Below are 22247 nucleotides of genomic sequence, written 5' to 3'. Positions count from 1 at the left end.
GCCTGTTGCCTCTTATTCTTGTTGACAACATGTATACTTTTATGCGTGCTTGTACTGTAACCACCTTCCCCTCTGCAGCTCCCCATTCTATTCTGACTTGTTGTTCCTTTGTATGAATGACTGTAGTAAATCACTCAGTGTTTTGGCTGGCTTCCCATTTTCTTTTATTCCTCTTATGCCACTATCCAGTTTGAACAGCTTTATCTTACCTTTTTTGTTCCAACAATGTTCTTCAAGACCGTGTTAGCCTTTAGTTCATAATGTTATTCTTTCTGCAAGTTCATTTACTACCTCAGGCTTTCCTTTTTTATTTTGACATTCAGTTGATCTCCATTTCTGCCGGCCATCATTCTTCCTGCTTATATGAGCCCCTTAGAAAAAAAAGTTAATTATGGGAGGCTGTCATCTAAGCAGTCATCATGATCATTTATGTGCCCACTTCTGTCAGGTGATGTACATGCTTAGTTGTGTGATGACAACTACAACATCCCCTTACAATAGAGGCATGTGTGCTCCTGAACATGGTTTTTGGAAAGCTGTTACACTTTGCTAGAGCCAGGTTTATAATTCTAGTCTATATGCTGCATACTGTATTCTTGTTTCATAGCATGATCTAATGTTGTGGCAGGCCAGACCAAATCCCACCCCCAAGAGAGACAAATCAGTGTCGGCCACTCACTGCTATCATCCTAGTTTGGCCCCTTCAGTGTTAAGACCACTAATCAAAGCTGCATCATATGGGTCATATTCAGTGCTTCATCGCTGTATGATATGCAGCTTACCTTAGTACTCATCTTTTTAATTTCTATTACTGCCCTCATCCTAACCTCTGTGCAGTCATATCTTGCCGCTACTTTTCCCTCCTTAGCGATATCCTTCTGCTACCTCTTCCTTCTTACAACAGTTATATGCCTCCTTTTCTTCCTTTCTTACTTCCTTAATTAAATGCTGAAGTGCATATAATGAAGAAGATTTACTATCAAAATTTTGGATGGTAGTTATGCAAACTGTGATGGTCAAAAGGCTAGTTTCAAGTTCACGTTTCTCCAATCTGGAAAATATTTGACTCCACAACAACGAATGCTAGTATGCATTCGCTATTGCGAGGTTGACATTCTCATTGATGATAGCACTACACTGGTGATCGGGAAAGTTACCCTTTTCCTCACTGTAGTATGATCTCGGAGTTAGAATATATAATTAGTGGCTTGCCCCCCCCCCCCCCCCTGCAAAATGTTTGTAAGAAATCACTGGATGTCAAGGTAAGCTGGGCAATGCCGATAATGTCAAATTCAAATTATTGACATTACCACTTTTATTGTTTTGAGTGAATAATGTTTTCATTCTAGAACATTTTTTTGAGTAAGTCATTACTCGAACAACTGTGTTTCAGAATTTTGACAGTAAACCAGTGAAAACACCTCAACAATTAGAAAGTGAATTTGCTACCTTGAGTTATAGAAGCACAGTATCTTTAACAGGCTGCTTAAAAATAGCTAGACAGTTGTACACTCAAGCAAACATGCAACTGTTTTTTTTACTCTCCAAAGGAGCAGTTTGCCCCTTGGGGCACTTTACCACATTAGCAAGCTTCCACTTCCTGCTGCCAGCCACAGTGAACATGCCATCATATGGTCTCCCAGTCTGTGTGTGTGCACACAGGCAATATTTGCTGGGAGGTTCATGCTCCATGGATGCATCAGCTAGTACTCCCACTTGGTGTCACACAAGTGACAAACCAAAGTCACTTCCCCCCTGCAGAGAATGGGCAGGCTGACAGTAGCCTGCCAATGTGAACCTCCCCCTCCAGTTCCTACAACTGCGTGATCCATAGGCAAAACTCAATGAAAAAAACTCTTGTCAGTCACATAATGAAACATGTAATTATAGTATGCTCAACATTTTACACAAAATACCAAAGACCTATAGCAAACACATAGCAAAACATTTAATTATGCTATGTTCAACATATTGCAGACTTAGTATAACAGCAAGTTACAACAAGGTAAATATTTCAAGACCTGGTACTAAAAATATTAATAGTAACTGAAAAAATGTTATGTAAAAGGCAGGAATAAAAATATTCTAAACAAATATTTTAAACTTAACAAAGTGAATTACTTGAGGATTCGAAGGTATAAGGTAACTGCCAATAAAAGTAGAGAAAGTCCAGCTTCAGAAAGGTATCAGACATGCCAGGAGTATACACAGGATAGAAGGTACATGGATGGAAGTAGTGAGGAAATGAAATTAACCCCACACTGACTAAACAGTGGGTTGTTCAACTAAAAATGTGACAATTGGAAAGGCTCACCCAGACTCTGCTACAGTTTGCTGTGAGGGAAAGGTTAGTTTGCTTTTTATTTGTTGGATTTTGTATTACTTTATTGCCTTTATCTATTTTGTATACTGTAATTTGTTTTCGTTACACTGTGTTTTACTTGTTTTCTGCTTTTAACTACATAGTAAAACTTGAAAAGAGACCACAGCTCTGTCTTTTGTGAGTCAGAGAGAAATTAACACCATTGTCTTTCTAGTTTCCTGCCTCTTATGTTAATTTGACCATATATTTCATTTCCTCTCTGCTTTTACTAGCTGGTGTGAGTATGCACAAAATTATTTTGTAAAATCACTCCCCTTCAACTATTTAAATTTATTGACCATCCTACTGTATTCCATAGTACCAGAATACAAAGTTGACCACCCCCTTTCAATCTTTATTGCTGTTTTAAAAATAGTGACTCTACACTAAAACTTAACTTTTTAGACAGGTAAAACTTAAGTTACCTACTTTCACATCTAACTCCTCTCGTGCACACTGCAGTGTTTAGGATAAACCTTTTTTTTTTCATCTTACCTTTAAGCATCTATTGGAAGACCATCACTTATTGGAGAGCCCACATTGTGCCACTCAGTAGTCATCTTGGGATTAGTGCATCTGTTTTCTCCTGGTGAGAGAAGGAGTGCAGTTATATTATTTCCTGGACACTATTGATCACCAGAAATCTTAATAACTACTTTATGCTGGGCTACTAGTCTGGAGGTGTGCATACCCTTTATGAATATGGAGACACCACCACCTTTGGAGCTTCAGTCCATGTTCTGAGGCCAGAACGTGTGGAATGAGTTACAGCCTGGTAGCGCAGGGGTGCTTTCTGCACACCACATGCAACACATGGCCTTCTTCAAGAGAAATTTTGATGAGTGGATGGGAAATAGAAAGTTCACCCTGGGGATCACTCCAGTGGCTCTGCTTGATAGAGGCATGGGGAAATAACATTGGGCAGCACGATGCCAGGCCACTTCTATAGGCTTGTAATAGCTCCAGGGCCATTAGCCTAGTACACACCTATGAAACTATGAACCTATAAGTCAACACAAAGCAGCTTGTTTACTTATTGTGGAAGGGAACTAGTTTAGGAGTTTTATGAAGAATAATAAAATTCAAATAAGAATTTCTAATAGGCCATGTGAGTCATTAATGAAGGAAAGGAATTATAATGGGTACTACCAGGAGTACTCACAAACAGCACATTTAGGGATGTGTGGAACTAAATTCTGCCTGAAATCTAGCAGACTGAGATTCTGAACCATAGGATGGAGTACATGCAATGATGTTGTACTTCATGGGGCAAAAACTCTGTCTTCTAGCTTGGCTTGCATTCTAGGTTATGTAAGGCACATTACCCCATTAGGTTACACACATTTGTGGGCATAGATATAAGTGAGTTAAGTAGAGTGGGGTGGTAAGAAAGAAAAGGGCATGTATAAATCTAACCTAAATTGGAAGTCTGGGGGCTCATTAATATGTAGGACATAAGTGTTTAAAGTGTGTAAAAGATCCATGAATATGCAGACTATGATCTCTGCTCATAAATGTCAATGCACAGTGGAGAAGGGCTGGTATGCAGTACACTTGATTACCAAAACCTCTAATGATTCATAAGCAGTTTTTACACAATACATGGCCTTACCATATTGAATGTACTCCGTACATTGAGTATATATCTAAACAATGCCCCCTTCCCAGTCCTGTGTATTTCAGCAAGCCAGCACCACTGATGTACTGGCTAGTCACAATGGGGTAAGCTATCAGACAGCTTGCTGGTAACCCTTTATATGTTTGAAAGGGTGTCCCTTAACTGATTTGCCCACAATTTTCCATGCCCACAATACTGACTGTGGCAGTTCTGCTGCAGTATATGCTATAAAAGGATAATTTGAAATGGGTGGTCCTAGCAATCATATTTTATTTCAAAGCGATGATCTCCTTTATACCTCTTTAATGTGGCAGATGTACCATATACTCTTGTCAGTAAATATACTACCTCCAAGGTCACAGACACCAAAAAGAGAAATAATCGTACTTCCCTTTTTTCTAAGTTGTTGACAACTCAGAAGTAGTATATTTAGGGATGTTGGGGGGGAGGGGGGCCCACATTGCAAGATACATGGAGGACTGCTGTATGCTAAAATGTCTTTAAATATGTTTCCTTTGGTATTTGTTTTGAAAGTATTCTGGTGCCTTGGGGTAGGACAATAAAGTTGGCAAAGTGGATGTCAAGAAAATGGGCATCTGGGTATCAGTGCAGAGTGATCAAAATATTACTTAGGTTATCAAACTAAAGAATGAAAGCTTGATGGTGGTGAGAGTATAACATTTCATAATAACACAGCATGATGTATGTCAGGAAAGGGAGACTTTAAGCCAGTCTGGACTGTCCAACTCCTTTCTCTTTTCTTGTTTGAGGTATCCCTGACATTTTTAAATGTCACATCTGTCTTTGTCACTTTGACTAAAGTTGGCAGTTATTACATCAATCTTAAACTCTGTCTGTGAAGAATTTCTTCCTAATGTCAATGTTTATTTAGCATGAACTTTGCTTATTTTTTTCCTGACAGGCATGCCACCTTGTATCTACCCTGCACTACCTATCTAGCCTGATCTGTTCCCAATAATGCTATATGTACCCATCTCATGTTTTGTCATTAAATTGTTGTAGTGAAAATGCATTGCATTTGTATGCTTGTCTTTATATCAGATTTTTTCCATCCAGCACGCCATTCAAGTTGCCTTTCTTTTCAAAATGTTTAGCAGTATAACATCCTTCTATCTGCACAGCTTCCATAACATCTTAGAGTATTATGGTCTTACCAGAGCCTGTTCAATAAGCAGGCTCAACCTCATGCGTTTAGATGCCATTCACATACTTAATTACCCTAGCATCTAGTATATTCTATTACCCTAGCATCTAGTATATTCTACCTGCTGTCCTCTCACAATGACTTCAAAGACCCATGCTTTCTGTAAATGTAGCCACAGCTTCTTCTGCTGTTTTGTGTTTTTGAGTCTGGCTTCACACACATATTGTACCCTTGGTCTCTTCTCCAGATGCATCACCATGACTTCAGCCTCCTTATATTCTTCTCCGTGCTTATATCTCCATCAGATTTGTCTTTTCTAAACTTACTATCATCTACAAAGAGACAGATAGCTTTTTCCCATGCCCTGTGTGATGCCTAAGATGAGCATGTGTTATAGAGACAAAACTAGGACCAACTTCTGAGGGGCACCATAGGATACCTCCTTCCCAAGATCACTGTCCTCACTAGCACTTCAAGCTTCCTGCCTCCTAACCGCTCCCTCAACAGTCTACATATTTTCCACCTGGTCCCACTCCCTAATATTTATAGGAAGCTGATGTATAAAGGCTGAGCCAGACAAAATGACCAGATCCTTCCTATACCTGTTGACTGGTGAGCATGAGAATGATACTGAAATTGAGAGAATTAGATTACACTATTTTATATATATATATATATATATATATATATATATATATATATATGTATACACAGATATATATATATATATATATATATATATATATATATATACATATATACACAACACAGATACAGATATAGACATATATATACAGATATATATATATATATATATATATATATACAGATATATATATATATATATATATATACACAGATATAGATATACATATATAGATATATAGATGGTTTACCTTCGTTTTGTCGCACATGATATATACGATCATCTTGTTGTGTGATCCGTATTACCGAAATACGGAGAACGTTGAAGGATCAAATGTCGAAAATGGTTTGCTGGAAAGCTATTTCCAACATTTGATCCACGTGTTTGAATGGCAAAAAAGCATTCACTTATTTACCATTCAAACACATGGTGAATTGGCATTGTCGTTTTTTGCAGCTGCACTTTCAGCATTATTCACATCTGACACACAGCGAATGACAATTCAAAGGTAAACCTATCTCATCTTTCAGCAGCGGTAGCTTTTCTTTTGTTGACTATGGAATGATTACTGAGGTATTGTCCATAGTTGTAAGCACTGAACCATATCTGCTCTTGCCGAATTTGCAGCTGTAAGACATTGTTAGAAGTCTTGTTGTTTTGTAGTACATTTAAAGTATTGTCTTTAATGAAGCAATGTGCTTGTTATGTATGTGCAGTAAACACAAACACAGAGAGGGATGCAAGAATGATCTGAGCAGCTGTAACTCCACTAATGATGTCTTATTTTGAATATGAAAATGTGTAATGATAGCTGTGGTTTTAACTCTTTCAGAAAGTTCTTCCTTGTAGCTGTTCAACTCCTTGTTTATACTGCTAGTATTTTTAATTTAAACCATTTTAATATCCACAAAGGGGTAGATTTGGGAAATATTGAAAACATTGTTGACTGTTCCTTTTGTTATATTAGGAATTTGTTATAGTTTGAGTTGATTTGCTGCAAGATGATAACAGACTTGTTTTAATAAAATACTTAAAACATTCTGTACATTCTTTTATAGGAATGACCCTAATGTACTTGCATGATGACACTGAGTCTCTGAAGGATAGTTTCACCATTCAGCTGACAGATGGGAAGTACACAGTCCAAGGGACTGTATATGTTCACGTTATACCAATCAATGATGAAAGACCTCAACTATACAGGTTAGGAGTCTTAGCAAAATGTTTTACAGTGCAATTACAATGTTCAGAACTATGTATTTATTTACAGAATGACATTATCATAAGTTAGTTTTGCAAAGAGGCATTCCAAATTGATCAACTCTGTTATTTAATATCAGCTGTGATTTCTACTTTATTGACATATTGCTCTAAAATTTCTTGGAGTCAATATATTTAGCTTAGGTAAAAACTTGTTAGTTAACTGATCTCATGTTTTTAAATTGAAAACTGTAGCATACTTCTATCTGTTGGATTCTGACATCATAGTTAGTGTGTTATGATACTATGAAACTTGGATCATGCAGTGGTGGAGCAGTTTGCATTGTTACCTCACAGCAAGAGGTTCTCTGGTTCGATTCTTAGCTGGGTGCCTTGTGTGCAGAGTCTGCATGTCCTCTCTGCATTCGTGTGGGTTTCCTCTGGGAGCTCTGGTTTCTTCCCATGTTACAAAGGCATGTGTCTGGAGTGTTTCTCCCTGGGCCTATGCTGAAAATTGGCTCATTCCAAGTTGGACTTTCCCGTTAAACAAATGTTAAATAAAAAAAAAATGGCAAAACAAGTTAGTCTGGGAAATGTAATGGTATTCTAATATGTATCTATTAAAGAAATAAACTGCTTTAAAGTATAATTTATGCCAAAACAAGATAAAAGTAAGGAAAAGACGCGAGCCATTGGATTAAGTCAGGCTTAACAATTCTTATAATGTTGCCATATGAAATACAAGTTACCCTGAGACAGTAGTCCAGCTGTTTTGTTCCCAGTCTTTCTGTAATTATGATTCACCACATCAGCCACTCAAATGCTGAAATGTAGGAAGAAGTTAAAGCAACTCTTTCATGCTCCCTGTGAACTATGCATTTTGGGTAAATTGGAATTTTCAGTTAATTGACCTGTCTTTTGCTAAGGAGAGGTATATTTTGGACACGCTCTTTCTAAAAGTTTATACTTACTTAGCAAGAGTTGCATAATAATGGTACCACAGAACCTTGTCATTACCTGGGTTATTTGAAAACCTTTCTAGCAGTGTATTTTTCTGAAATATATTTTTGTGCATGACTTATGATTCTTTTTTTTTTGGATTGTAATGAGAGCATGAGAGTATTTCTTCAAAGCTACTTTTGTATGTTTGATTAGTGATGCACAATGTTTAGGGAATTAGTAGGTTAAAGTCAGGAGTAACATACAAAAAAATGCTTTTGTTTGGTTAGCAGCTTTAATTATGGCTGTGTTAACAGCAAGAATGCAGGGTGGAGGTAAAGTGTTTGCACTATGGAATGGATACAATCTTCATGCAACTTTGGAACAGCAGTGGATGCAGTCTGCTAAAATGTTACTGGCTTGTGATAGTAGGTAGTTGAACAAAGTTAGATGTAGAATATCTGAGATATATTTTTAGGATTCGTTGAGATGATGATAGGGAAGAAGATTGTAATGGGAAGATCTGTGGCTAAAATGGGAAGAGCACATGAAAGCTTCAGGAGAGGAAGTGACAAGTATTTGTTATATAGGTCAGTAGTGCAGTGGGTAGGACTGAGGTTCTCAGAATGTGCATCAAAATAAAGTGCCAGCACCCAAGATGAGCTGAAATGAATAAATTTATTATAGAAACAAGTGAACTAGACCGGTTTCAGCATATAGCTTTCTTCAGTAGTATAAAAGGAAACCCTGGCAGGAGCCAGTAATTTATACACAAGTTTCAATAAAGAATATGACATCATTTCCTGTCTTAGGAAAAAATTAAATAGTTACCATAAATCCATACAAAATAATGGTTAACAAAAGATGAAGTATAATTAATCAGAACCTAATTGATAATGGTGTCTAATAGCACAAACAAGCTGAAAATGAAGTGCAAATAAATATGATTAATAGAATAGAAAACTTACAATTTATCATTTAGTCCTGGGGAATAAAGGCCCCCCAATTTAATAATCCATTTTCTTTCCTTGTTATTGAGTATGTCGTGCCAACCTGTTTTGAATGACCGATTGCCAATAATATGATCAATAATAATAAATGAGAATTTGGCTGTAGGATGGTTAATAGTATGTCTGTACAAATCATTTGTAATGCGTGCATTTCTAATATCCCCTAAATGTTCTGACACTCTAATCCTGAACTGTCTGGAAGTCTGACCCACATAGAAGGCTTGGCAAGTACATGTAGCTAGGTAGACAACCCAGTCCGTGCTACAGTTGCCAAATTCATATATGTTGTATAATTGTCCAGTGTTCCTACTGGTGAATGTTTTAGTTTTAAACATATAGTTACAGAAGCTGTAATGCCCACATGGATATGATCCTATTACTTTGTCCCCCGTTAAAGTTCGTTGATGAGTAACTGCTTCCCTAAATTTTGTTTTCTTAAAGTAAGAAAAATGTGATCCCAATGTCTTTCCCTTTTTATATGAAAATGAACATCTGTTGCCCAAAACGTCATCCAAGTCATTGTGAGATTTTAATATATTCCAATGCTTGTTAACTATCTCTGAGAGTTGAGCGGTGTTTCTCCCATATGTGGTAACAAATCTCAAGATGTCCTGTTGATTTTTGCTGGGATGCTGTTGATATTGCAGTAGACTGTCTCTTGACTGGTTTTGTGTCCAACATATAGCTGAGCTGACGTTGAGACCCCGGCTTCTCCCTTACCTTGGACTCAAACTTGAACTATAAATTGACTTCTTTTGGTGTTTTTGCTCAGCACTATCCCTGTTATTTTTCTGTCCCTCTAATTAGTAAGTTTTAGCTCTCAGGTTGGACTGTATTCATTTTCAGCAACTTATTGTCATGGATCTACACAAACTTTTGTCTGGCTTATGTGCAGACAAGTATGACATCCAAGTGTTTGGTATTAAAACAGCACAGACTGGCCTTACTGAATGTCAGAATTCGGATCCAGTTGACGGTTGCAATTTACTATTTAGCCAGTTGGGTAAAAAAGTTAAAACCCTACGGTCAAATATATGGCATTCTAAATTATTTAAAGCTTATCAGAACCAACAGATTTCACCTAGAGGCCTTAGGTCAAAGGTACAACCATTAGTTAATACACCGGATGACATTTTACTAAAAGATTGGCAACAAGCCCATCAGGAGGCTTCAATGTCATTTGTCAATATACTGGCTTCCTTCTACGATCGTACAGTCCAAACTAACATTGGAGATGTTGAGAAAATATGCAACGATTTGAAAGAATTTGAGGAACAGGCCAATTTCAGGGACAATCTGAGCAAATTGTCCAAAGAACTTGTTTCTCTTGAAAATAATCTCAAGACCAAAAAATTACACAAATTATCTTGTGATAGGGAGGATTATGACAAAGGTAGACAGTTTGAGTCCTATAGGGGTGTGATATTTGCTGAGGGCACTAAGAACCTCTCCTCTGCCCATAGAAAAAGACCCAGATCAATACTCAAAAAAGGGGTCTCATCCTTTATTACTTCGGGTGAGGAATCATCTACTACGGACACAGAATCTACAATTAATTGCATCTCACCTGATTCTAAAAGAGGGCGCACATCCACTGACCCTTTAGGAACAAACAGCACAGAGGGGGGCGCAAACACAAAGGTACAAAGCTTAGAAGATCTCTTTCTCTCCATAACGAAATAGACAATGGTTTTACCAATATACATAACATATCTCAACATGTTTTAACATCTGATGAGTTAACACTACTTAATAAAGGACTTGGATTCATCCCTGGCTTTTTTGTTGATGAAAGTTCTTTTGTATCTGATACCATAGCATTTTGCAGAAAAATTAACCTTAAATTATATTTCAGGCAACAAGATCCGCAAACCATATCTCAAAGATCTTCTGAATTCAAATTTCATAGATCTACTTTCCATCCACCGATGGATAAAAATGTGGCGGTGTTTCAACAAGCTGTGATTAAGGATCTACATTTTTATATGGGGTCAGAGAATACTATAAGACATAGCTTATCTTCAACAGAACAACAAGCCCTAACTTGCCTCAAAAATAATACAAACATTGTCATACTTCCGGCTGACAAGGGCGGTGCTGTGGTTGTCATGGATTCCGATTATTATTGGGAGGAGGGAAATAGACAGTTGTCTAACCCTCATCACTACATGAGAATGCCCACTGACCCTACTTCTAACTTTAAAAAAGAAACAGATCAATTTCTACAAGAGGCGGTTGATCAAGGGATTATCACAGCCAACACTTTATCTCATCTGACCGTTTCGGATCCTGCCAAACAATATTTGTACTTGTTTCCCAAAATACACAAATCTATTGACAAACCACCAGGTAGACCTATAGTTTCAGGGATAGGATCACTCACGGAACCCTTGTCAGCATTCCTTACTGAGAAACTTAAACCATTGCTACAACTAGTTAGAGCAAGACTCAAGGATACTACGGAATTTTTACAAATAGTATCGGACTCCCAGTTAGAACCACACTGGTTAATGTGCACTCTTGAAGTCAAATCATTATATACAAATATTCCACACTGGGCTAGACTAACTGCACTTGAATACTGGTTGAACAAAGCTGACATTTACCCTTCTGGTACCAATACATTGCTCATCTGTATGGCTGAACATGTTTTGTCCAAAAATGTTTTTTATTTTAAACAGGACTGCTACTGACAAATACAGGGTACAGCAATGGGTGCTTCTTTTGCACCCATTTATGCGGACCTTTTTATGGGGTATGTGGAGGAACATATAATTTATGATGAGCTTCATAATCTATACATTTCAGATATTGACATTTGGAGAAGATATTTGGATGACTGTTGGCTTATTTGGAAAGGAGGTAGTGAATATCTACATGAGTTTGTGGAACATCTCAATGGTAATATTTGGGGAGTGGAATTTACTGTGAATTATCATCTGAATGAGATGCATTTTTTAGATGTGTTTTTACATCGTCAGGAAGACAACACCCTTAAATCATCTGTATACCGCAAATTCCCTCAGTACAACTCTTTGCTACATGCCAACATTCTTCATCCAAGACATACCATTAATAATATTCCAAAATCTCAATTTTTACGCCTCAAACAGATATGCTCCTCCCAACCAGAATTATCGCAGCACCATGAGGACTTGGCCAACAGATTTTTGGCAAGGGGGTACACTAAAAACAACGTCAGCTCAGCTATGCGTTTGACACAAAACCAGTCAAGAGACAGTCTACTGCAATATCAACAGCATTCCATTAAAAATCAACAGGACATCTTGAGATTTGTTACAACATATGGGAGAAACACCGCTCAACTCTCAGAGATAGTTAACAAGCATTGGAATATATTAAAATCTCACAATGACTTGAATGACATTTTGGACAACAGATGTTCATTTTCATACAAAAAGGGAAAGACATTGGGATCACATTTTTCTTACTTTAAGAAAACAAAATTTAGGGAAGCAGTTACTCATCAACGAACTTTAACGGGGGACAAAGTAATAGGATCATATCCATGTGGGCATTGCAGCTTCTGTAACTATATGTTTAAAACTAAAACATTCACCAGTAGGAACACTGGACAATTATACAACATATATGAATTTGGCAACTGTAGCATGGATTGGGTTGTCTACCTAGCTACATGTACTTGCCAAGCCTTCTATGTGGGTCAGGCTTCCAGACAGTTCAGGATTAGAGTGTCAGAACATTTAGGGGATATTAGAAATGCACGCATTGCAAATGCTTTGTACAGACATACTATTAACCATCCTACAGCCAAATTCTCATTTATTATTATTGATCATATTATTGGCAATCGGTCATTCAAAACAGGTTGGCACGACATACTCAATAACAAGGAAAGAAAATGGATTATTAAATTGGGGGGCCTTTTTTCCCCAGGACTAAATGATAAATTGTAAGTTTTCTATTCTATTAATCATATTTATTTGCACTTCATTTTCAGCTTGTTTGTGCTATTAGACACCATTATCAATTAGGTTCTGATTAATTATACTTCATCTTTTGTTAACCATTATTTTGTATGGATTTATGGTAACTATTTAATTTTTTCCTAAGACAGGGAATGATGTCATATTCTTTATTGAAACTTGTGTATAAATTACTGGCTCCTGCCAGGGTTTCCTTTTATACTACTGAAGAAATCTATATGCTGAAACCGGTCTACTTCACTTGTTTCTATAATAAATTTATTCATTTCAGCTCATCTTGGGTGCTGGCACTTTATTTTGATGCCCACTAGTTTGGTTGCCTTGCATCAGCCGTACTTGCTAGCTTTTTGTTGTTGCATTCTCAGAATGTGAGCTGGAGGAGCAAGAAGTAAATAAACAGTAGAGTTAGTGTGGTTAAAGTTGAACTGAGTAGTGGGTGGAAAATGTCAGGGAAAGTAAGAAATGAAAAGTAAGGTCTTAAGTGCTGGGGATACTGGATATGGTTGAGCAAAATGTACGTGGAAGAGAATGTGCTAGAGAGGAAAGGCTTATATGCAAGGATAGGGAAATTCCATCTTAAGAAGAGAAAAGGCATGAGTTTAGGGAAAAGCATAAAGAGGAGAGTAGAAAGGGAATAAATAATTGGCAGTTTGGGATGAACACTGAAGAGGATGAATTTAGACTGAAGGTTAAAGAGAATTAACGGTGGTAGCTTGCATTCTGCAGTTGTTATTGACGAGTTTTGGAATAGATGCTAATATTTCTTTGAGGAAGATATTTTTAGTGGAATTCTGTCATAAGCACCATTACATGGTGACAGCACTACCGGATCCAAAGGTGTAAGAGTGGTCAGATTTGTAATATTCCATGTGAGGGAAAAATTTATCTATAGCAGCATTTTTCAAGCTGTAATGTCAACTGTCCCTGGGAGGCCTGGAACTATTTTTGTGGAGGAATAAACAAGTTTAAAATAGTATGTACTTACAAAAACTGATTATTTATATTGTTTCTGTGTTGGATAAAGCTAAATTTAGCAATCAGTATGTGCATTTGACTAGAAATCAGCATTAGAAGAAAGTGTCAAGCTAAATCTTGCTAATTTCAAATGTGTTTGTGTAAGTCTTTTTGTGTCAATGTATGCTTTTATGTTTATTTGAGTGTGCATGTGTGTGTGTGTGTGTGTGTGTGTGTGTGTGTGTGTGTGTGTGTGTGTGTGTGTGTGTGTGTGTGTGTGTGTCTGCATGAGAATATAGTTTGGGGGGTTAATTTTGAACAGAGTAGTATGTACTGTTTTTTTTTATACTGAGTGGCTTAAAATAACATTTGCTAGCTAGAATAGTCTCAAGGAGTTTGCTGACTTTTTTGGTTTAAGGGAGGATCAGTGTGGCAGGGCCTATGGGAACAGCAAAACAGTCAGTATCAAGGTGAAAGGAAGCAGTTATTATTTGTGTGCAGCAAGACTGTATTATTTCTTTTCTGAGGTGATGCTCATTCTGATTACAAGTTCTGCAGGTAAGGAGTTGGTTAAGATTTTTAGGAGTGGCTGTCAGTTCAACTGGAAAAGAAATGATTGGAACAGTTTACAGGGTAACTGAAGGGATGAACTGTGAAAATGGGTCTGGTTTAGCTGGGTATCTGATTAACATATGGGACAGGGTATAATTTGAAACAAAAGATGTGCTTTCTTAGCATAGATCTTGTAGCACTGGTGACACTGGAGATTTCCAGTAGGGATGTGACCTCTTTAAGTGGTTGAATAATAAAGGTAAGTACTGTTTAGAAGTTATACATGAAAAATAATGATAAGTCGGGAGGGGCTATTGGGAATGTGGGCTCAGTTAAAGAGGTAAGAAAGTAGGCTAGGATGTTAAGGTGTAAACTGTATAAGTATTGGTTTTGAGATGTGGGAGTATGATGCCCTATTAGAGGTAGGAGATGCTGATATTGCACATATAATAAAGACATGATGAAATGATACAAGAGCTTATATTAATTAATAAGTCATAATCATTGTATGAAAGATAGCATTATTATCAAGGTCGGGTAGTGGTACCTGTATAAGATGAGTTGAAGTGCGATTTAGTAGAATGTTATGCACTACAGGTAAGGAGTGAAGGGATTACTGAAATTAATGAAGGGCAGAGGGCAGTGCTCATGCTTTGGCTTTTTACAGCTCAGAGGGTGGTGGGAATGTTGGTGGAGATGTCCTTCAAGAATGCAACTGCAGTCATAACATATGGGTTGTCCTGCCTCAGGCAGCCCTCGGTCGGCTGGATTCCAAAGTCTGGGTCCGACGTCGGCTGATGTCGCATTTCTCTCCAACGTCAGAGTGGCAGGAGTACATAAGCATCAGCTGACGCCATCTTCTTCAGTCTTTCTTGCCGCGCAGTGCCCGAAGCAGAAGCAGTTCGCAAGTGCCGGTCGGTCAGCTCCTGTATTCTTCGATCCGAAGTCATCAAAAAAGCTAAGTACCCCGTTGGGGACCTTTTCTTGCCTCAGCCGATGTCAGAAATTGCTGAAAAAGTTAATAATTGTTTGTCTTGTGGTAAACAAATACCTCATAAGGATTTCCATTCTTACTGCCTTCCTTGCCTTGGCCCAGACCACGACGTCTCGGCCTGTGCCGCCTGTGCTCGCTTCAATAAGCGCACTCTCAGGTGCCGGGCGGAGTTCGCTGAAGACTTTTTCGGCGAAAAATTCGATTACACGATGCCGTCGGAATTACCGACATCGCAGACTCCTAAAAAACGAAAAGACTGGGACCGACATCCTCGGCCCGCGTCTTCCGCCGACACCACGCCAAAACCTACCGCGAGTGCCCCGGTTCCCTCTGAGGCAGTTATTTCACCGCTCCGAACTGAAGACATCGCATTACCGATACCTCCGATACCGGAGACCACACCAACGCCAGTTATTGATTTTCCTCTGGATACTGAAACCGAGGAAATGCCCGAGACCATTGCTGTGGATAAGGTCACTCCTGCATGTGGAGCTGCTAGGCCTCCCATGTCCATGTCTATCAAGGCCTACACATGTGCTAAGGCAGCCAGCAAGACCAAGCACCTTACTGCTAAAGCCTTACCTCAGCCTACTCCTGAAACACAAATCATGACTATGGCAGCAGACTTAATCTCCATGATCAGAGGTTCCCAGGCCCATCCTGAGAGAGGATCCCAGCCTCCTCCTGATAAGAGGCCCAGGGTTGAGCCCACTGACCCTCTCCCTTCAGATGAAGATTCTGAGGCCTCTGGCCACTCCGATAGCCAGGAAGAGCCTTTCCAGACCTACGAGGACTCAGATGCAGAAGACTCCATCCCCTCGGCCTCCCCTCCTGAGGATATTTCTTTTGGGGAAGTTCTGCATTCCATGAGGGAATATTTTAAGTGGCAAGGCCAGGAATATTCTGATTCCAGAAAGCACCTTCGAACCTTCCTTAAAAAGCCCCAACACAGGCCCTTAGCTATACCTCCTGTGCTTGATGTTTTGGATGATCTATACTCTGACTCCAGTGTTACCCCTGATACTCTCCCTCCTGCTCCTGCCAAGCCGGACAGATACTATAGAGTCCCTGAAACACATTCTCATTTCTTTAGAGCCCATGCTGTTGATTTAGAAACGATTTCACAGGGACCGAAAGGGGTTTCAGCTACCACCTCCAAAAATCCTTTGCCTTCCAACAGGGAAGCTAGGTCATTAGAGAGATGGGGGAAGAAGGTTTACACCTCCACTACTTTGTCTATGAGAGCTCTCAATTGTCTCTTTCATATGTTTCAATATCAGGATTTCCTGTTAGATGATTTACAGAAAACTTTGGCTTCTCCTGAACCTTTAGATAGGAAGTCTTTGCAGGAGGCTGTACATAACTCAGCAAGTTAGCAATCACTTTTTTCAGTGTGGCTATGATGCATTGGAAGCTTCATGTAGGGCAGCTATGACAGGGGTGGTCATTCGTAGACATGCATGGTTAAAAGAACAACCTCTACCAGATCATGTTAAGGCAAAACTTCTTGATGCACCCTTGGAAAAGAACAAGCTTTTTGGTGCTAATGCTAAAGATGTATTAAAGACCATTGAGGAGAAAGCCAAGTCAGTTCAGACAGTCAAAGATTTCCTCCAGGTTCAGCCACCCAGATTCAGCAGGAATTGGCCTTCAAAAAACTGGTCCTTTCCTAATCCTGAAAAATTTCAAAGGGGCAAAAACAGGCGTGGCCGAGGAAGAGGACAATACAGAGGTTCCTATAGGGGACGACAATGGCAACCAGCAAACCAAAGAAGTGACACAGGGGCTTCTCCTGCCCCACAGGGACAAACCCAATGACTTTCCTCTACTTCCGCTAACCAAAGAGCAAACAGAAGCTCCCTTGGGCGGAAAATTATCTCTGTTTTCAGACAATTGGCACAGATTGACAAAGGACAAATGGATTTTGGACATTATAGACCAAGGCTACAGGTTCCACTTTCATACCTTACCAAGGAAACAAGGCATGCCAAACCTACCACAAAACCAGAGGGCAGAGGCTATCAAGCAAATTTCTCTGCTTGCTCAGATCAATGCAATAGAAAAAGTTCCACAACAAGAACAAGGCCAGGGGTTTTACTCAAGACCGTTCCTTGTTCCAAGAAAAGAAACTCAATGGAGACCAATACTGGACTTGTCCACATTAAACACCTTTCTCATAGTATCAAAGTTCAAAATGCTGACCTTACAGCAACTCCTTCCCATGCTGGGCAAGGGGTCATGGCTGATTACTCTGGACCTCAAGGAGGCATACCTGCATGTCCCTATCAGACACAGCTGCAGAAGATACCTCAGATTTCTTGCAGGGCCAGAGCATTATCAATTCTCAGCATTGCCATTTGGCTTATCTACTGCACCCAGAGTATTTAGAAAATGCCTGGCTTCAGTAATTGCTCATTGCAGGCTCCAGGGGATCCAAATTTACCCGTATCTGGACGACTGCCTCATACAAGCGGATGACAAACTGATTTTGACAAAAAACTCAGATTATGTCATACAATTGCTACAAGCTCTGGGATACACAGTCAACTTCCAAAAGTCAAGACTTCAGCCATCCCAGCAAATAACCTTCTTAGGAGCCAATCTAGACACAACCTCTCAAATGGCTTACCTAACAGAAGACAAGCAAAAGAAGTTAACTCATTATTTCAAAGGTTTGGCAAAACTCACCCAGATGACTGCAAGGAGATTCCTACAGGCCCTGGGTTACATGGCATCCTGCATTCTCCTGGTTCCATTAGCAAGACTACACATGAGAAAGCTTCAATGGTACCTAAAAAGTTTATGGTCTCAACACAGCAACAACCTAGAGACAACCATACCGCTCATTCCATGTCTACAAAAGGAATTTCTATGGTGGGCCTTGGTAAGCCAGGCAAACACAGGTATGTCATTCAAAAAACCTCAAATAACACAAACAATGACCACAGACACCTCAGACCTTGGATGGGGGGCGCACATGGAGGGCAGATGTATTCAAGGACAATGGTCTCCAAAGGAAACACATCTGCATATCAACCAAAAAGAAATGCTGGCAGTAATGCATGCCATCGAGGCCTTTCGACAACAACTTCAGCAAGGCCACCTGCTAATACGGACAGACAGCACCACTGTCATGTGGTACATAAACAAGCAGGGGGGCACCCATTCTTACCCCCTTTGCAGACTGACAATGAATCTTTGGGAAAAATCACTGAGCTTAAACATACAGTTGCAATCCCAGTTTGTTCCAGGCAAAGACAATGTGCTGGCGGACAGCCTAAGCAGGAATTTTCTAGACCCCCACGAGTGGAGGTTACATCCAGAAATCTTCATACGACTCACCTCGACATGGGGCAGGCCAGAAGTAGACCTATTTGCCTCCCACCTCAATCATCATCTACAAAAGTTCTGTTCAAGGACATATCATCCACAAGCATGGAAAACAGATGCTCTCTCATTCAACTGGAACTTCCTAAAAATTTATGCATTCCCACCTCTGCCACTGATGACCAAAGTACTGCTAAAGATCAAAGCAGAAAAGCCAAAGGGGATCCTAATAGCTCCAGACTGGCCAAGACAACACTGGTACCCACTACTACGGAGCATATGCCACAACAAAAAATGGGCCCTTCCCCAATGGCCCCATCTTTTGACTCAAAACAACTTCAAGACAGTACATCCCAACATTTGGACGCTCCAGCTAACAGCTTGGGAGATTCCATGAATAACCTCAATCTATCTCTCTCCAAGGAAGTTCAGCGGATATTAATAGAAGCCCGCAGACCATCCACCAGAAAGGTTTATTCAGCAAAATGGAAGAGATTCAGCATTTGGAATACCAGCAAGGGTCATGATGCATCATTACTGAACATCCCACTCATCCTGGAATACTTGGTGGATATGCTACAGAATGGACTCTCATATTCTTCTATAAAAATACATGCTTCAGCTATTTCAGCTAGATACAACACTGATCCACCTGTGTTCTCACATCCTTTGTTAAGGCAATTTCTTAGGGGAATCAAGAATATCAAGCCACCAAGAAAGGCCCCAGTACCAGCTTGGGACCTCAACTTTGTCCTAGAAAAACTGACTCTACCCCCCTTTGAACCAGCAGCTTCTGTGGACTTACAATTTCTCTCATGGAAGACAGCTTTCCTGTTGGCAATTACCTCAGCAAGAAGGGTTTCGGAATTACAGGCCCTAATGGCAATACCACCGTTCATAACTTTTCATAGAGACAGGGTCTCCTTACGAACCAACCCTAGTTTTCTGCCAAAAGTGGTATCTAGGGTTTCTTTAAATCAAGCAATTCACCTGCCTACTTTCTTCCCCAATCCTGAGAACAAAGGGGAAAGACTGTTGCATACCTTGGATATTCACAGACAACTTTGCTACTACCTGGACAGAACCAAGGCCAATAGGAAGTCTGATCAGCTTTTTGTAGCTTACGCCCCTGGAGTACAAGGAAAAGCAATTTCCAAACAGACTATCTCAAAATGGATTGGACATTGCATCAGATTTTGTTATTCCTTCCATGGAAAGAGTGTACCAGCCAATGTCAGACCACACTCTACCAGAGCTACAGCCACCTCTACAGCATTCTTAAGAGGGGTGCCTACAAAAGACATTCTAGAAGTTGCTACATGGAGCTCCGTGCATACATTCTCCAAACACTACAACCTCCCTTTATATTTCAGATCCAGAGCAGGCTTTGCTTCAGCAGTCCTGCAGGGATTGATAGCTACACCATCCTTTTCTTAGAGCATTCCACCTCCCCCAGCTAAGCTATGGTATTCAACCCATATGTTATGACTGCAGTTGCATTCTTGAAGGACATAGTACAGTTTTGTACCTATCATAAATGTAGATGTCCGATAGATATGCAACTGCAGTCGGGTTTTCCCTCCCTCCTTCCCCTCTATTCCTTGGGTCCACTCCTCTCCCTGTTATCCTAGCTGGGGATATCTGTTATGGTGTATCTGTTTATTACTTATTTATTTGTCTGGAAACCTGTTTTTATCTTCCAAATTGATTACAGCCTTCCTTGGAGGGCACCTGGCATCTGGGGCAAGAAACACTGAAGAAGATGGCGTCGGCTGATGCTTATGTACTCCTGCCGCTCTGACGTCGGAGAGAAATGCAACATCAGCCGACGTCGGACCCAGACTTTGGAATCTGGCTGACCGAGGGCTGCCTGAGGCAGGACAACCCATATGTTATGACTGCAGTTGCATATCTATCGGACGTCTACATTTATGGTAGGTACAAAACTGTACTTTACCTTCTGTACATGCTTCTTGTTAGTGGAAGAGCTCAACATGTATTAAGGTGGAAAGGGAAGGAGATTACAATAACAAAGGCTAGCTGGATGGCTGAATTTACAAGAGGTAGATTATTGTACTCTGAGCTTGAAGATGAGGAGGGAGGGTTTAACTGATGTTACTGATTGGAAAAACAATTTTGTCAGCATGCATGTCAATGTGCAAAAATGACAATCAATTTGGCATCAAGTAGGTGACAGGAAATGGGGATAAAGGTGATATGTGACATGGAGGTCAAGGTGTCATTGCCTCTTAGTAACCATAAAAATGGGTATGATGCAGGAATGTGGCACGAGAAGGAAGCAGAGTATTTTGTGCGAGGTAAATCAGCAGTGGGAGAGTGAAGCCAGTGGGAAGAAGCAGACCAATGTATTGTGTTATGAGTGAGAATTACATAGACCTTATGGAAGGATAAGACATAAATCTTAACTACATTTAGGAAGTTGAGATAGTCCTTATTGCTCAGTGGTGTGGAGCTGAAAGGCATGTATGGGGTGCTTGTAGGAAGGGGTAGTCCAGAAGGTGAAATACTTATATGGAAGAAGAAAAGGAAATAGGATGAACAGACTAGGAAAATAGAAGTAGAGAGGAAACTGATTGAAGATATTTGCAAAGGGCACAAGATATTCTCTGGCTTCTTGACTGAAAGAAGGGGAAAGCAGATGTGGCTGTGCTTACTGAGAGGAAGGAATACACAGACACACACACATGCACATACACACAAACACACACACACACCACACACTGACACATTTTTCTGATTTTATGATTTGAGATTCACTTAATCATCATGAAACTCATTCCCTAATAATGAATTTTGTAATACAGACACTTTTTGTATTGCATTCTAGTCCCCTGCAAAAGAAAGGGTCAAATTCACTCAACAGCTCTAGAATACCTAAATACTTTACATTTTTTGATGACCCAATAATTTTTTTTTTCTCCACAAAATGGCAAACCTCTAGAGGCAAGAAAGCAAATTACAGAAACAACATGTGTCAACACTTTATGCCAGTTTTCCTGCTCTGAGCGATGATGTTCAAGTAACAAAGAATCTACACTTCCAGTTTCTTTATGTCGGATCAAATATACCACCATACACTTAACAATGTTCTTCCTGATGTAGCAAAGGGAGACTCTGTCTTGGATAACAGACAACATACAAAGAATTACAAATGACCTTGGGAAGGTGACTAGAGTTGCCACTCAAATTTTATACATTCTCCATTCCACAGTTGGTGTTTGAACACATTCAGTGATAAATACCTTGCCTGAGTATTCTCTCCTCCAGCTCCTTTATACACTCTGCGTTAGTTTGAAATGTTGCTATCATGATTCTGACATGATGACAGCCCGCTATGAATCCATTAATTCAATGTGTTAGTATCATTAATGTTGCATAGCCCTGAACCTGTGTCTTGGATCGCAAACTCCTTTACTGTTACAGATTTGGACATTTCCTCTTGTGGAATATCCCCAGCAATAGGAACAGGTAATTATACCATTTGTATGCCT

The 22247-nt window shown here is 39.6% G+C and overlaps 1 protein-coding gene across 2 annotated transcripts in view; it reads left to right on the top strand.

Annotated features, from left to right (window-relative positions):
• The window catches only part of LOC122813289 (FRAS1-related extracellular matrix protein 1-like), a 1751891-nt gene that overhangs the window by 904505 nt on the left and 825139 nt on the right, over positions 1-22247 (top strand). For both annotated transcript variants that reach the window (XM_044085535.1, XM_044085536.1), the window contains exon 21: positions 6850-6994. In XM_044085535.1, coding sequence (XP_043941470.1) covers positions 6850-6994 — 145 coding nt within the window. The remainder of the gene's footprint in view (positions 1-6849; positions 6995-22247) is intronic.

Source organism: Protopterus annectens, chromosome 10.part0 (assembly GCF_019279795.1).
Source record: "Protopterus annectens isolate FY-2018-M chromosome 10.part0, PAN1.0, whole genome shotgun sequence".
Classification (NCBI taxonomy): Eukaryota; Metazoa; Chordata; order Ceratodontiformes; family Protopteridae; genus Protopterus; species Protopterus annectens.
This window is presented reverse-complemented; position numbering and strand designations above follow the sequence as displayed.